This window comes from Eulemur rufifrons, chromosome 29, assembly GCF_041146395.1.
Source record: "Eulemur rufifrons isolate Redbay chromosome 29, OSU_ERuf_1, whole genome shotgun sequence".
In the NCBI taxonomy this organism is placed as follows: domain Eukaryota; kingdom Metazoa; phylum Chordata; class Mammalia; order Primates; family Lemuridae; genus Eulemur; species Eulemur rufifrons.
In genome coordinates this window covers 70,208,510-70,222,213 of record NC_091011.1, presented here as the reverse complement: position 1 = coordinate 70,222,213, position 13,704 = coordinate 70,208,510, and the positions used below count along the sequence as shown (strand labels likewise).

At 39.5% G+C, this 13,704-nt stretch overlaps 1 protein-coding gene across 1 annotated transcript in view; it reads right to left on the bottom strand.

Annotated features, from left to right (window-relative positions):
- TES (testin LIM domain protein) overlaps window positions 1–11,374 on the bottom strand; it is a 40,440-nt gene extending 29,066 nt beyond the window's left edge. The window contains exon 1 of the mRNA XM_069461886.1: window positions 11,222–11,374. Within this exon, the coding sequence (XP_069317987.1) occupies window positions 11,222–11,248 (27 nt within the window). The 5' untranslated portion in view covers window positions 11,249–11,374. The remainder of the gene's footprint in view (window positions 1–11,221) is intronic.
- Window positions 11,375–13,704: the final 2,330 nt, after the last annotated feature.

Sequence of the window (13,704 nt, the reverse complement as noted above, 5' to 3'; positions counted from 1 at the left end):
TACCTTGCCTTTATTTTTTTCCATTTCAAATATTTAATTCTCTTCACCCAAATGGACACACTAAAACTGAACTGTGTTCCTTCCTTATAATTATTACTTATTTCCCTCAATTTATTAGTTGTTCACTCAATAAAGACCAGAAGACAGGGTAGAATAGGATTTTTAGCCTCTAAATCTCATTTTCTTTTTCAACATATACATACTTATGCACAGTAGTGTACACATACACACACACTTCTAAGATATAGTTGATAACCAGATTATTAACATATCATTCAAAATATGAGTTGGTTAGCAAGAAAGTTTCAGAAATATATTTAAGAAAAAACTTTCCCAATTTTTATAATATGTCATAGTCCTCCTTAAAGAACACAGAATAAAATAAAAATGGAAAAAAAATTATGTAAACTCCATTCTATTATGAACACAGAAATCCATCTGGAGATGGAGTTAAGTAAAAGAAAATAGATATAGCACTTCTTTGTGATATCAGGATACAAATTACTTGACTCAAATTAGGTAGTATTTACAGTCAGCGGTTTCTAACTTCCCAGTACTACTTATCTATTTGAAACCTAATGTATCCTTACAATATTTTTAGATAAGCAAACAATAAAAAGAAATATATTCTGTCTGCTCAGTTTATGCTGGTTTCTTATAAACATTTTCCAAACTCATTACTATCAGATTATTTTTATACTATTGTGTAAAGGAAGTCACTTGAAATGTTCACCAATAGAATACATCTTTTGTGGACTTTACTCAGAAAAGAACTCCTCCTGAATCTGTCTTTGAGAAAGACAAGGCAAGCTATAAAAATGTCACAATTAACAGGCTATGATTGCCGTTGAAATTGCTTCTTAACTAGGATTGGCTGAGCTCTGGCTGCACTGAAGGACACTGTAATGGCATGTGCTTATACACAGTCCTCAAAGCCTCCTCTTTATTAGCTATAAAAGGGATTCTAAGAACCAGATTCCAAAAGGCATCTGCAGGAGTTCCTTAAAAGAATCTGGATCATGGCAAACATTCCTAATTTGGTCTTGTATCACTGCCTCAACAGCTGGCTCTAAAGAGTGGATCCCACAGACAGCTGCATTAAGAGGCCTTTATTAAGACTCCTTAACATAAAACTTGAATATTGCCATCATTCTTGCTATGCCGAAGGGCTACACAGTATTACTTCTTCAGGAGTAACCCATTATAACACATGGGTGAGGGCATGGGGAGGGTGATTGTACAATTAAGAGACTTTTTGTCACTAATTCCCTAAGTAATTAGAACACACACAAGAAAATAGGATAGTACAGATGTGTTTTCACAGACTGGAGAATTAGGGGAAAGGCTCAGGGCATTGGCTGAGACAGTCATTAGAGGAAGTTGTTCAGGGAGCTGCAAGAGAATCCAAGGAAACCTGGAGAGTAGAGCCCAATGGAGAAGGCACAGAAAACGGAAAAAAGGGTCCAAAAAGACAATCTTCTCACGTTCCACTTTTGCCCAGGATTAGCATGCAGGGGCATGTAGAACAAAAACAAAGTCAAACACAGACAAGGGTACTGGAAACTGGGAAAGCAGGGAAGGGATGCAGGAACCCCTACTGCCAGGTCCCTACGCTTGCTTATTTATTTATTGTCTTGCCTGTTCATACCATCCCTTACTCTGGAAAAATCTGAATTATGTTCACATGGTGTGCTGTGTAAATGAAAGAGCCTTAACTAATTTTTGATCCATCTTTTGAATGTTGATCTATTATTATAGAGTGGTTGGATTACCATACTTTTTGTTCTCTATTTAGACTACAGCACAAGGACTTACCCACTAAAGAAAGTTTTTACAGACATTATTTTAGATTTGTCTAGAGGTCCAGGGGAAATTAAACAACTTTCAAAATAGGCATACACCACCTATTTATAAATAGAATGAAATTTCAGTTACATGTTAATTTAATTTTCCTTAATCTTGATGGAACAAGCAAAGAAATAAAAATTAGATTTGTCTAGAATAGAAAGGCCACTCTCAAGCCACCAATAATGTTAGAGAAATTATAGTATACTGATTCTTGATCCTTTCATATGTACAAAGGGCTATAAAGGTATTTCAGAGTGGGAAAAGCCTCCTATAAGACTCCTTTCATAGCTTTCACTGTGGGAAGCTGAGAAGACTTACATCCCAGCAATAGAAGGTGTCAGCAGTAGAGGGGGTATAGTTACAATTTGTTGCCTAATAAACCATAGTCAAATATAGTGGCTTAAAATAACAACCATTTATTTTGTAGTTTCTGATCATGATATTCTGCTCATGCTTTTGCAGTCTGGTACCTTGGTCTGGATTCAGCTGGTCAGTTCTCCTGGGCTGGTCTGGGCTTTCTGCATATGCTATCTGACCTTTCAGGTCAGATAGGGACAGATGGTCTAGGGGAGCCTCAGCTGAGATGTTTAATGTCTGTCCCATGTGGTCTCTCATCCTCCGGGAGGCCGGCCTGGCTAGTTCATACGGTAGCATCAGGGTTTGAAGGAAGTAGGTAAAATCAAGCAAGGTCTCTTGAGGTTCAAGCTTGTTACTCACACAATACCACTTGACTATGTTCTATTGGCCCAAGTAAGTCAGAGGAAAGTCCAGATTCAAAAAGAAGGAAAATCAACTCTACTTCTTAATGGGAGGTGCTACAAAGAATAGTGGCCATTCTTGCAATTTTCCACAGAAATTCTAAGAGAAGATTCTGATCAGGAAAACATATCAATTCCCTTTACTGGACCAGAATACTTGGTGATATTAAATGAAGTGCTTCTTCCAGAGAACATGTGACTGATTTGCAATAACAAGAGGATTAAAAAGAGCTCTTATAGTACAGCATGTCCTTCACTGCTTCAACCTTTTGTTTGAGGTACTCATTGGTCTAACGCAGATGAAGATGTGGTGCTAGTGTGGTCCCAAACTGTGGGAATCAAGCTCAGCCTATACCCACTAGACTCCAGCATGAAATTCCTCCTCTGTTTCAACAGATGATACTATATATATATATATATATTTTTTTTTTTTTTTGAGACAGAGTCTCACTTTGTTGCCCAGGCTAGAGTGAGTGCCGTGGCGTCAGCCTAGCTCACAGCAACCTCAAACTCCTGGGCTCAAGCGATCCTCCTGCCTCAGCCTCCCGAGTAGCTGGGACTACAGGCATGCACCACCATGCCCGGCTAATTTTTCTATATATATATTTTTAGTTGTCCATATAATTTCTTTCTATTTTTAGTAGAGACGGGGTCTCGCTCTTGCTCAGGCTGGTCTCGAACTCCTGACCTTGAGCGATCCACCCGCCTCGGCCTCCCAGAGTGCTAGGATTACAGGCGTGAGCCACCGCGCCCGGCCGATACTATATATTAAATAATCACCAAAGTTAGGGTGGAGGAGTAGCTCCTCAGCAGTGGGCTAGGTTCCTGTACTAGCTCACTGACACCCTTCTTGAATTCAAAGCTGTACCTTGGGAAAATTACAAATTACTGCAGCTCATCTACTTTGGCTTTATTTTAGAACAATCAAAATTGAAAATGTTAATGGTGTGAATGCCAAGCAAGGGTTTACTGATTTCATAGCCATGTACCTTTGGTTCATGCTATTTGTTCTTCCTGGAATGCTTTCTTTGCCTAATGAATCCTTATTTATTCTATAGGAGTTGTTTCCTTGATAATATACTCCCAACCCACACAAATAAAGTGAATTACTTCTGCTTCTGAGACTTCATAATAGTTGTTTGTATTCCTATTATTGCAGTGCTACTCGAAGTGTGCCAGTCTGCAAACTGTCAGTCACCAGTCCCTGATGGGGCACCAAGAAACTGAAAGTAAGCAATTAGGAACTATTATGCACTTTGGCCTTATATTTTTTTGTCTTACTAATTCATTTTTATTGTATTTTTTAAAATATCAGATCATGAAAGACTTTTGTAAAAAAGAAAAAAGGCTCCTCATCACAGATAAGAGAAATTGTATCATAACATTTACATCATTTTATCCAGCATTATAGTTAATTATATACATATCTGTCTTGTCCACTAGTTTTCTTTCTTTCCTTCCTTCTTTTTTTTTTTTAATCTACCAAAGCTGATATCACAGTATTTTGGAGGATACAAGTTCAATAGGTGATATGGATAGAAATGGAGTTTAGATTCTGCAGTCTTAAATTTAAACTGCACTTTTAATATATTAATAATTTATGAAAGAAACAAAGGGTAACTTTTTGTTTAGCCCCCAGTTATTTTTATTGTAGGCCAGTACCTCATAAAGGAAAAAACAGATCCTTTATACTTTTACTTTGTGACTTATTCTATCAAGGTTGTCATGTTATGCTCATATAAAAACAAAAATCCACCTAACATCTGCACGATCATTTTGCAAGGAAACATGATATCACTTTATCATCAAACAAAGCAGGGGAAAAGTTCACTGTGGCTACAGACTAACTAATGGATGCCACACCAAGGCATCTGTGCTAGGCTTTCAGTCCTCTTTTTTACTACGGTCACGGCAGATAAGAAGCCGTGCAATGGACACTATGAAACTCCTTTTTACAGTTTTTCATGGTGGTCAGAATATCACAACAATAAACACAAGCTGAATCATTCATAGTTTGTGGATGATTCAGCATTTCAGAGATTAAATATATTTATATAGTAGTAGCCTTGCTGTCATTTAGCAGATGGGATCTCAGCATTCCTCACTGGCTGGCTTCTCATAAAGCTCCTCCTCCCACCATTCTGACAGACTAAGGATCAAAGAAATTGGCAATTCTAAATTATGCTCTTTTAGTTTTTTGAATATGATCAAAATAAAAGCAGTGATACCCAGAATATTATAGTCATGCATACCGTTATCTCTCTAACTCCCCATTATTTAAACAGGAAGTTAGGTAGACAGGGAACTTAGAAAAAAATAGACAAAACCACTCTAAACCATAGCTCTTTTATAGGAGAGTCAACGATTACAGTTGGGTAGTTGAAAAGCATAACCTCTAAATTTAATCCTCTACTAGCTGTGCTTCAGGCAAACTTTAATATATGGATATTTACTCAAAGTACAGTAGTAAAGTTATCAATTACTAAATTATTTTTCTTTAAAATCATGAAAATCTACAAGGTTTTAAAATCTGTTTTTAATTTGGTTAGTCTTTTGTTCTCCTTGAAAAAGTTTATTTCATAATTCATAACTTATATAATTCCCTTGAACATCATCACCTCATATGTACTGCATATTAATGATCTGATAAACAGATTTTTAAAAATCATAATTTCAGTTACCATGATAGTAGTTACCAAACAAAAATTAGCAAAGACTGCAAACTGGAAATCCAAGAATGACTCTTTCGTAAGGCATCCATAAACAAGAAGACTTAGTTTGTGTATCATCCATTTATGATATTTTTCACATTCTAATACATAAAAGCTGCTTTCTCATTTATTTTCCCTTTGCCATTACTTAAAACAAATGAAATAAGAATCCCTACTACAAAGTTTGCAAAACCAGGAAACAAGCCTAGGAATCACACCAAAATTACCCATTGTCTGTGTTAGAAATCTAATGCACTGCTGACCTATAAAGGGTTCAGTGATGGGTATAAACCCAGTTGTGCTTACTTATAATCATTTATGTTGTCATTTACTTTTCTCTATCATTCCTTATGAGAGTGTAATTTCTGTGTCATTTTTGTTCATTCCAGAGACACTTTGAGTACTTTGCTGCCAGGGGAAAGAGGTTTAGCCTATCTGTGTTATGTGTAAGGCTTTCTATCAACTGTGGAGTCCCTCTATAGTTCCAGATGCCATTGGTTGAATTCATAAAACAAAGGCCAAATGCAGGGTCGCTATTACTCAGAACCATATTTATAGCTAGGAGGCAGCATTACCATTGTCTCACAGCATTAGTTGGGAAGTTGGAAGAATCCTAGAAGATATGGTCCAGGATATTACTGGAGCTTAAGCCATTTTCTCTGCCTGTAAAATCTCCCAGGAATTCCTTTTCACAATACTTTCACTTTTTGTAGACTTTGCCTGTGTCCAAAGAGGGTCAATGGCAATTTACACTAAAGGGCAAACATACGACATGGATAATGCATAAATAAAATATAGAAAACTTGCAGGATGGTAATTTTGTTGGAATAGAATCCACTTTTTCAAACATAATCCCTTTAAACAAACAAGTAAAAATGTTGAAATGTACCTCATTTTGTTTCTTTTTTTTTTAATGGAGTTATTCATTCAACATATATTTAGTGAAATAGGAATAGGGATTTCAAGACTCAGAGGCTAAATGAGATGATAGAAGAAACATGGATTCTGCAGATAATGGTTCAAGTTCAAGTAAGATTCTTCACTTTCAGATTACACTATCTAAACTTCAGTTTCTTCATCCTGAAAAATGGGGCTAATATCTACTTTATAAGATTGCTTTAAATAGCAAAGAAACCATGCAAGTATAATAAGATATGAATTCATCTCTCAAGAAGCTTGCAATTTAGGTAAGATGAAACACACAAAGGTAACTATAATTGAGGGGATGGAGAGTGATGAGTATCCTAAGTGTTACAGATAACATGCTTTGAGAATCCAGGAGAAAAGATCTGGCATCTAGGTGGGAACATGTAGAAAGAGTTCCTAGAGGAGTGTGCATTGTGAAGGGGTGGATGGTCCTTAAGGATGGGTAAGATTTAGTATTGTAGATGAGCACTGAACTACCAGTCAATGGGGTACAGTGATGGTACCCAGGTAGTAGCTAGTAGAGAGATAAATTCCTATTTCTACCTCATAGTACAGCATAAATGAATGAAATCAATAGAAAATCTACTATTTTTTTTCTTAAATAATAACAATATTCAGGGAAACTAACAGAAAGTGACTTTTCGTATTCTATCAATGTAATGAATCACTCCATGGGTTAGAAGAGACAAAAGCCCAGCTAAGGACCACTTTTCTCCTGCTCTTGTTCTGAGAGACAGAACGTCCACCTCTAAAGCAAAGCCCTGGATGTGCCATGCCTTCCCTTTAACCCTGGCCCTGCCAATGATTCCTGCAGCAAGGATGGCTTCAAGCATTGAATCCAATAGTAGATTTGAGTATCGAGGCCACCATGTACTTGACTTTCCCACTTCAATCAGGGCCCACCTAAGAGAAATGGCTCATTCTAATTTTTAATGGAAATAATCTTTGTGGTTCAGTACTTTTTCCAATTGCAATCACTTGGTTACACTATGCTTTTTGGCTAATGACAGTTTTGAAAACAAGTTTGGATGCAGAGAAAGGGGATTTTTAGTGACCTGTATTGAATCTCATTTTTCAAAAATGCAATTAAAGAATTCAAGAAAAGAGTCCTAAGAAAAGTATGCAAGATATTAGGACGGATCATAAGAGAGGAGTTAGAAAGGCAAAAAATGAACAAGGTAAAATTAAAGCCTTGCAGCAATTCCAGGCAGTATAAGGGAAATTACTGAAGTTCTCTGTTTCTGTGGTATGTTTTTAATTGGAAAAAAAAAAAAAAGTGATTCTCATGGGAGAGTAACACAGAACAGAAAGAGGAAAACAGCTGGCTGTGGGCCAGGATTTACCATTCACCACAAAATGAAACTCTGTTTCTGCTTCTCTAAAGGCCATTGTTTTTTTCCAAGCAGACATGGACTCTACTTAACACAAAGTCAATTACGATGAGAGACTTGACACATAAGGAATAGGTCTAGATGTGTAACTCAGAAGACAGAGCAAGGACATAAAGGTCAAATTCTGTTCTAAAATATTATTAAAACAAAAACTCTGTATAATCAAACTAGCTCCCATATCCTAGCAACAGGTCACTTACTTCAAACAAAACAAAATATAGCAAAATCTAATTATAAGAATCCCTTGTCTTTGTGATAGTTAGTTTTAACTGGCAATTAACCCCAATTTATACAAATGAGGTGGACAAGTTCTCCTTTTATGAACCAAGAATCCTATGATAGTATCATCTACCTAGGTCATTGTGTACTAAGAACAACCCTCTTTAATTCTTTTTACATGAAATGTTAATGGATAAAAAAACATTTTTCATCTGTCTGGGGAAAATTCCTTATGAAGTCAACAGTGTAAGCATTTTAGAAGGAAAAAATGTCATATGTCTTAACACAGAAGTCAAATTAGTTTTACTTAAATGGTCATGTCTTTGTTCCAACTTCCAACCTGCTTTTTCTCAAGGTACATCCAAACTATTACTTTTCTTGTATACCTATGTCAAAAAACAAGGGAGAGCAGGGCTCGATGCGATGGCTCACGCGTGTAATCCTAGCACTCTAGGGGGCCAAGGTGGGCGGATCATTTGAGCTCAGGAGTCTGAGACCAGCCTGAGCAAGAGCGAGACCCTGTCTCTACTAAAAATAGAAAGAAATTATATGGACAACTGAAAAAAAAAAAAAAATATATATATATATATAAATTAGCCGGGCATGGTGGCACATGGTGGCCTGTAGTCCCAGCTACTAGGGAGGCTGAGGCCGAAGGATTGCTTGAGCCCAGGAGTTTGAGGTTGCTGTGAGCTAGGCTGATGCCACAGCACTCTAGCCCAGGCAACAGGGTGAGACTCTGTCTCAAAAAAAAATAAAAATAAAAAAATAAAAAAAAAAACAAGGGAGACTTAAAAACTATCTAGGTATTAAAATAGGGTTAATAAGGCTCTGCTGGTAAATCAGAGATATCTGATAACGTTTCCTTCTTTGGGTGTGTTAGAAAACAATTTCTAAAGGTAATATATAAATTTCTTTTTGAGATTAGGGCTAAGACTATAAAATGTATTCCAGAGATTTCCGAACTCTTTTGTACTGGGAAACTTTTTGTCAATCCATAGAACATCAGGTCTATCCAGGATCCTACAAACCCAGAGAGAGGATATGGTTTGCGGTCAAACTGAACATCTTTGGGGTCTTTTAGTGGTTTCCAATGTACTGGTTGAAGACTCTGTTCTAAGAATTAACAGTGAAGACAAAGTAGTGAAACAGGGATTTTTTAATGTCATGGGATTATCTTTAAAAGCTTTTAATGCATGGAGTCCTTTTTGGGGGGCAGGGATAGGGAAGAGGAGGATTATAGAGGTTAAGATATTTGTTTAAAAAGATAACTTTTTAAAGGAGAGTGGAGGAACAAAGTTATGCCATATGTCAAGAGCATTATTTATCATAACCCACATTTTAAAACTCCAAGGAAACTGTTTACAAATAATGTCTGGATTTTTCCTTTGCAAGCACATATAATTCTTAACTTTGAACTTTTTTCCCTCAGAATTACTACCTGCCTCAAATTGTTTTAAAAACACATTTGGATGTTGATTTTTTTCTTTTTAAATAGATTTTATTTTTTTACAAGCAGTTTTAAGTTCACAGCAAAATTGAGCAGAAAGTACAAAGTTCCCATGTCCCCTCGTCCCCTCTTTCCCTTGACACTCTCAGCCTTCCCCACTATCAACATCCCAAATCAGTACATTTGTTACAGCTGATGAAACACGTTGACACATCATTATTCCCAAAGTATATAGTTTATATTAGGGTTCACTCTTGGTGGTGTACATTCAATGGATTTTGACAAATGTATAATGACATGTATCTATCATTATAGTATCATACAGAAGTGTCATTGCCCTAAAAATCCTCTGTGCTTTCCCTCATCATCCTCCCTCTGCCCTAAAAGGTGTTGACTTTCAAAAAGTAGTTTTCGAATGAAAACTTATAAACAAAGACAAGACACCCCCCCAAAAAAAAAATTTTTGGCAATTTCTAAAGTAAGTAGCTTTTTAAAGCAAAAATGAGTACGGTGTTCATCAACACAAGGCTAACGAATCGGTAAAATGATTTTCTGGTGGCAAGCAAGATTAACAAAAAATATTATCGTTATTTAAAATAAAAAGAAAACAAAAGAAACCAAACAGGAAGAGAATAGAATACAATCAGGTTACTCTTAGAATTTATGTTTTCCTGTTCTTGATTTCCCTTTTGAGTGCTTGCTAGTTTTGGCCATAAGAGAGGAAGGAACTTTTTTCTCATTGCAAGTTTTTATTGGTCAACAACTTCCTAATCTAATACTTCGCATTTCCGTACATTAAAAAAATTCAATTCTGGGCATAAAATAGAATTAATGCTCAATTTAGGGACTCTGCCTTTCGAAGATGAAATAATATTTTGAACCACAAGTGGGCAAGAGAAAATTAAGTCTTCTCTATTTTTCCCTTACTCTCTCCTCAAAGCTTCCCTATTTGATAAGGGGCAGCTAACTTAAATTTACCACAAAGTAAACAGGAGCAATTCCCTGGAAGGAGACCTTTCACACAGAACGATACATTGGAATGTGACATCAGCATTCCTTCTGAGTCATAGTCTGGTCCCCACCCCTTTCTCCGAGGCGACACGAGGCTCCGCATAACTAGGGAGTGGGCTCAGGTAGGGCCGGCCGTGCGTGGGTCCCGATGCCTGGGAGCGAGCGGCCAGACTGGAAACGTCTCCCTGCGCTGAAAGACGGGTGACAATCGCCCTTTGCGGCTGGCTGCCAAGCAGGAAGAATGCTTTCTTTGAGAGATAACTCCCTAAGAGGGAGGCAATGCTTTGGCAGTCAAGTAATGAATGACTTAAAAAAAAAAAAATCATCACATTACAAGTTATCACCAGCCCGCGGGTGCGAAGGAAGTGCATTAAATCAGCACTCACTTTAGAGGGCCTCGGGCAGTCAAGCTGGAAGGGGAGGAGGTCAGGGCTGTCAAAAGCCACATCAGTGCCCCGAAACCACAAAGGCTTAATAAAGTTTAACTTCCTGAACCAGGAAGAAGTGTCACGGTCTCGCCCGAACTCGCCCTACTCTCATCCTTTTCTTTTGAGGCGACACAAGCGAAGATAAAACATGCTAAGGAAACTTTCAAACACCTCCAACCGTTGGGACATGGTGACACGACAGAAAAGTCTTCCGCGACCGTCCGCGCTCGCGCTCGCGCCTCTCTGTCGCTCCCGGATTTCGGGAGTCGGCAGGGCTCCCTGGCACCTCCTCTACCCAGAGGGGCGGGAACCTGGGCTCGGGCACCGGAGACCCAAAGCCGGGCTCGCGCCGGGCAACCCGCGCGCCCCACCAGCCGCTGGCAGCCAGGGGGGCTGCGCAGCCGGGGGATCCGGACGCGGCGCACCGCACGACCCGCGCAGGTGAAGCGGCGGCTGTCCGCCACCAGCGCCCCCCTACCTTCTTCACTTTGGTTTCCAGGTCCATGTTTGTCAGAGGAGTTCCCTCCTTCTGTCCAGGATGTCACGCCCAGGCTCTGCTGGCCTCCGGCTGCACTGAGGAAACTGAAGGGGAAACCTGCGGGACTCGGGCTCCGCTGCCTCAGCCACTCACCCGGCGCCGTCGAACTTCCGCCACCCAGTCGCCGCAGCGGGCCTGCGGCAGAAACCCGGGAACAAAGAGGTCCGGGCAGCCAATGGCAGCCGGGGCAGCGCCGGCCGCCTCCAATCACCGAGCGCCGCACGCACCTTCGCGGCCGGAGCGCCGCGCGGCCAAGGTGAAGGGCGGGGCCGCGTCAGGGGCGGCGCCCTGCAGAGCGCGCGCCGTAGCCCTGATCTCGCCTGTGGAGAACGCGCCCGGCGTCTGCCGACCCGCTCCCGACGACCTGGGGTCCAACCTGCAGCCAGCCGACGGTGGGGCAGAGGCCTTTCCATTTTGGCAGGTTGTACTTGTGTTTTCCCGGGACCTTTGAGTAGAGTCAAGGGGAGTAGTTAACCCAATATTAACTTAGTTTCTTTTCAGGGCAAAGAGTAAAACAAGAGATTGTGAAGATGGTTAGGGATTCTGCTGGTGGACTTTGGGCCCTAATTTCACTATTTTTTTTTTTTTGAAATAAAAGTTTTTATATAAAAGGAAAGAAAACAGACACAGATACTTCCTCCCCCCCCCCCCCCCCACACCTATAAATGTTACGGTCAGTTCTGCTATTACGATGTTGCCTGTGTCTCCAAGCAATAAACACGAAATTTCATATTTACTGAAATCTTGGGGAAACAATATGCTGGAAAAATAGAGATCCCATAGTGACATAAAGGAAGCCCCAGCTCACCAAGCATCAACAGAAATGACCAACACTCCCCGAGTGCCAGAAAGCAGCTTAGCTAGGATGCATACTTGTGTCATTGGAAATGAGATAAACCGCGCCACTTCACTTCCTGGCCAAGTTAAAATTATATTGTTTAATCCTGTTTCATTTGGAACACAACACTGAATCTGGATTAAAAAAATCACATTCCTCCCGTTTTAGTTGCCAGGGAAGGAAAACAGCTCTCCTACCTTTACCCCAAATTTTCTAGGTAGTTGTCTTATAGCTTCATGTAGTTCTTTGGTTTTAGGCTAACATACATCTGCTCCAAGAACACTTTTATCACTCCTTTGCTGGGTGGAGATTCCCTTTTCTCAATTGCTTTTCTCTGTAGTCCCAAACACAAGTAAGGAACCTTATCTCGCATCCTTAACATCAGTGAAGGTTGTTGCATTGTTTTTCTGAGCATTGTTCAAAAGCCAGGAGATGTAAATCACGGTCAGAAACAGGTTGTGCCATTTCTTTGGAAGTAGGGGCTTGCTCTTTGTCCCTGCTATGTGAAATGGCGCGAGGCCTCTAGTGTGTCTTCTGCTTTGATGAGGCAGTTTCACAGTTAGCTCAGCAACATCGGAGCACCAGAGCTGGATACATTTCTTGCTCTCATTCAGGAGTGATTGCAGTGAATACCACTGGATGGGTAGATCTGGAAGGGATCCCAGGAATTACTGAGTCTAGCTTCCTCATTTTCCAGGGGACTGAGCACACCAGAGGTGCAGGTGCAAGTGTTAAGTTAGAGTTACTAAGTTGTTTGCGACAGAGGTAGTACTCATGAGGCTAGGCAACTTCTCTAGTATGTTTGGGGCCAGAAACACAGCATTTTGACCAAAGAAAAGAACAGTTTTCTTTGATTTATGGTTATATTTAATAGCAAAAAAATGATAAGGGCCACACAGCAGGTGACCTCCTAATCTGTTAACCACTTTTAAAGAGTAAAAACCAAAAACATACAAACCAAAGTTCCCAAATAATGCAAATATTCACGTCCAGATTTCTCTCCACTTTGCTTCTGGAAATTTGGTAGCTAAAAACACCAAAAATTCATTTTACCAACACTTTCAACCCTTTGCTTGATTATTTGTTAACGTTGTTTAACAGAGCGGTGCATGTTTCCCTTATCCTATTAATAACTAAAAATGGAATGACCAAAATAGGTCATGAATTTTTCTTCTCAGTTGATGTAAAACTTTTCTATCATATTTTCCCAAACCATCCTGAAAGATTTGAACTCCTGCAAAGTTAACCGCATGTAGGCTGTCACGGACATGAGGTCTAGCTACGACAAGGCAATTTTGTCTCTTTCCAAAAGCTTAACAGTTGGAAAATGTCCAATAAAGCAGTTTAAATAAGGCATCAAGCAAATGTTGTAACATAAAATTTGGGCTCTTATTTGGTGAGGTGGCAGAGATGACGCTACGAAAATGATATGGAAACATTTTTTTTTTTTTTACCATCAACATTTGCCTTTCTCCCTTTCTTTTCCTCCCAGCCCTCCCAGCATCAGTTTGTGTGTGTGTCACTGGCAAGGATGGAAGTTGAAATTCAGTGATTTTTATTTGGAATCATAACTGTGCCAATTATA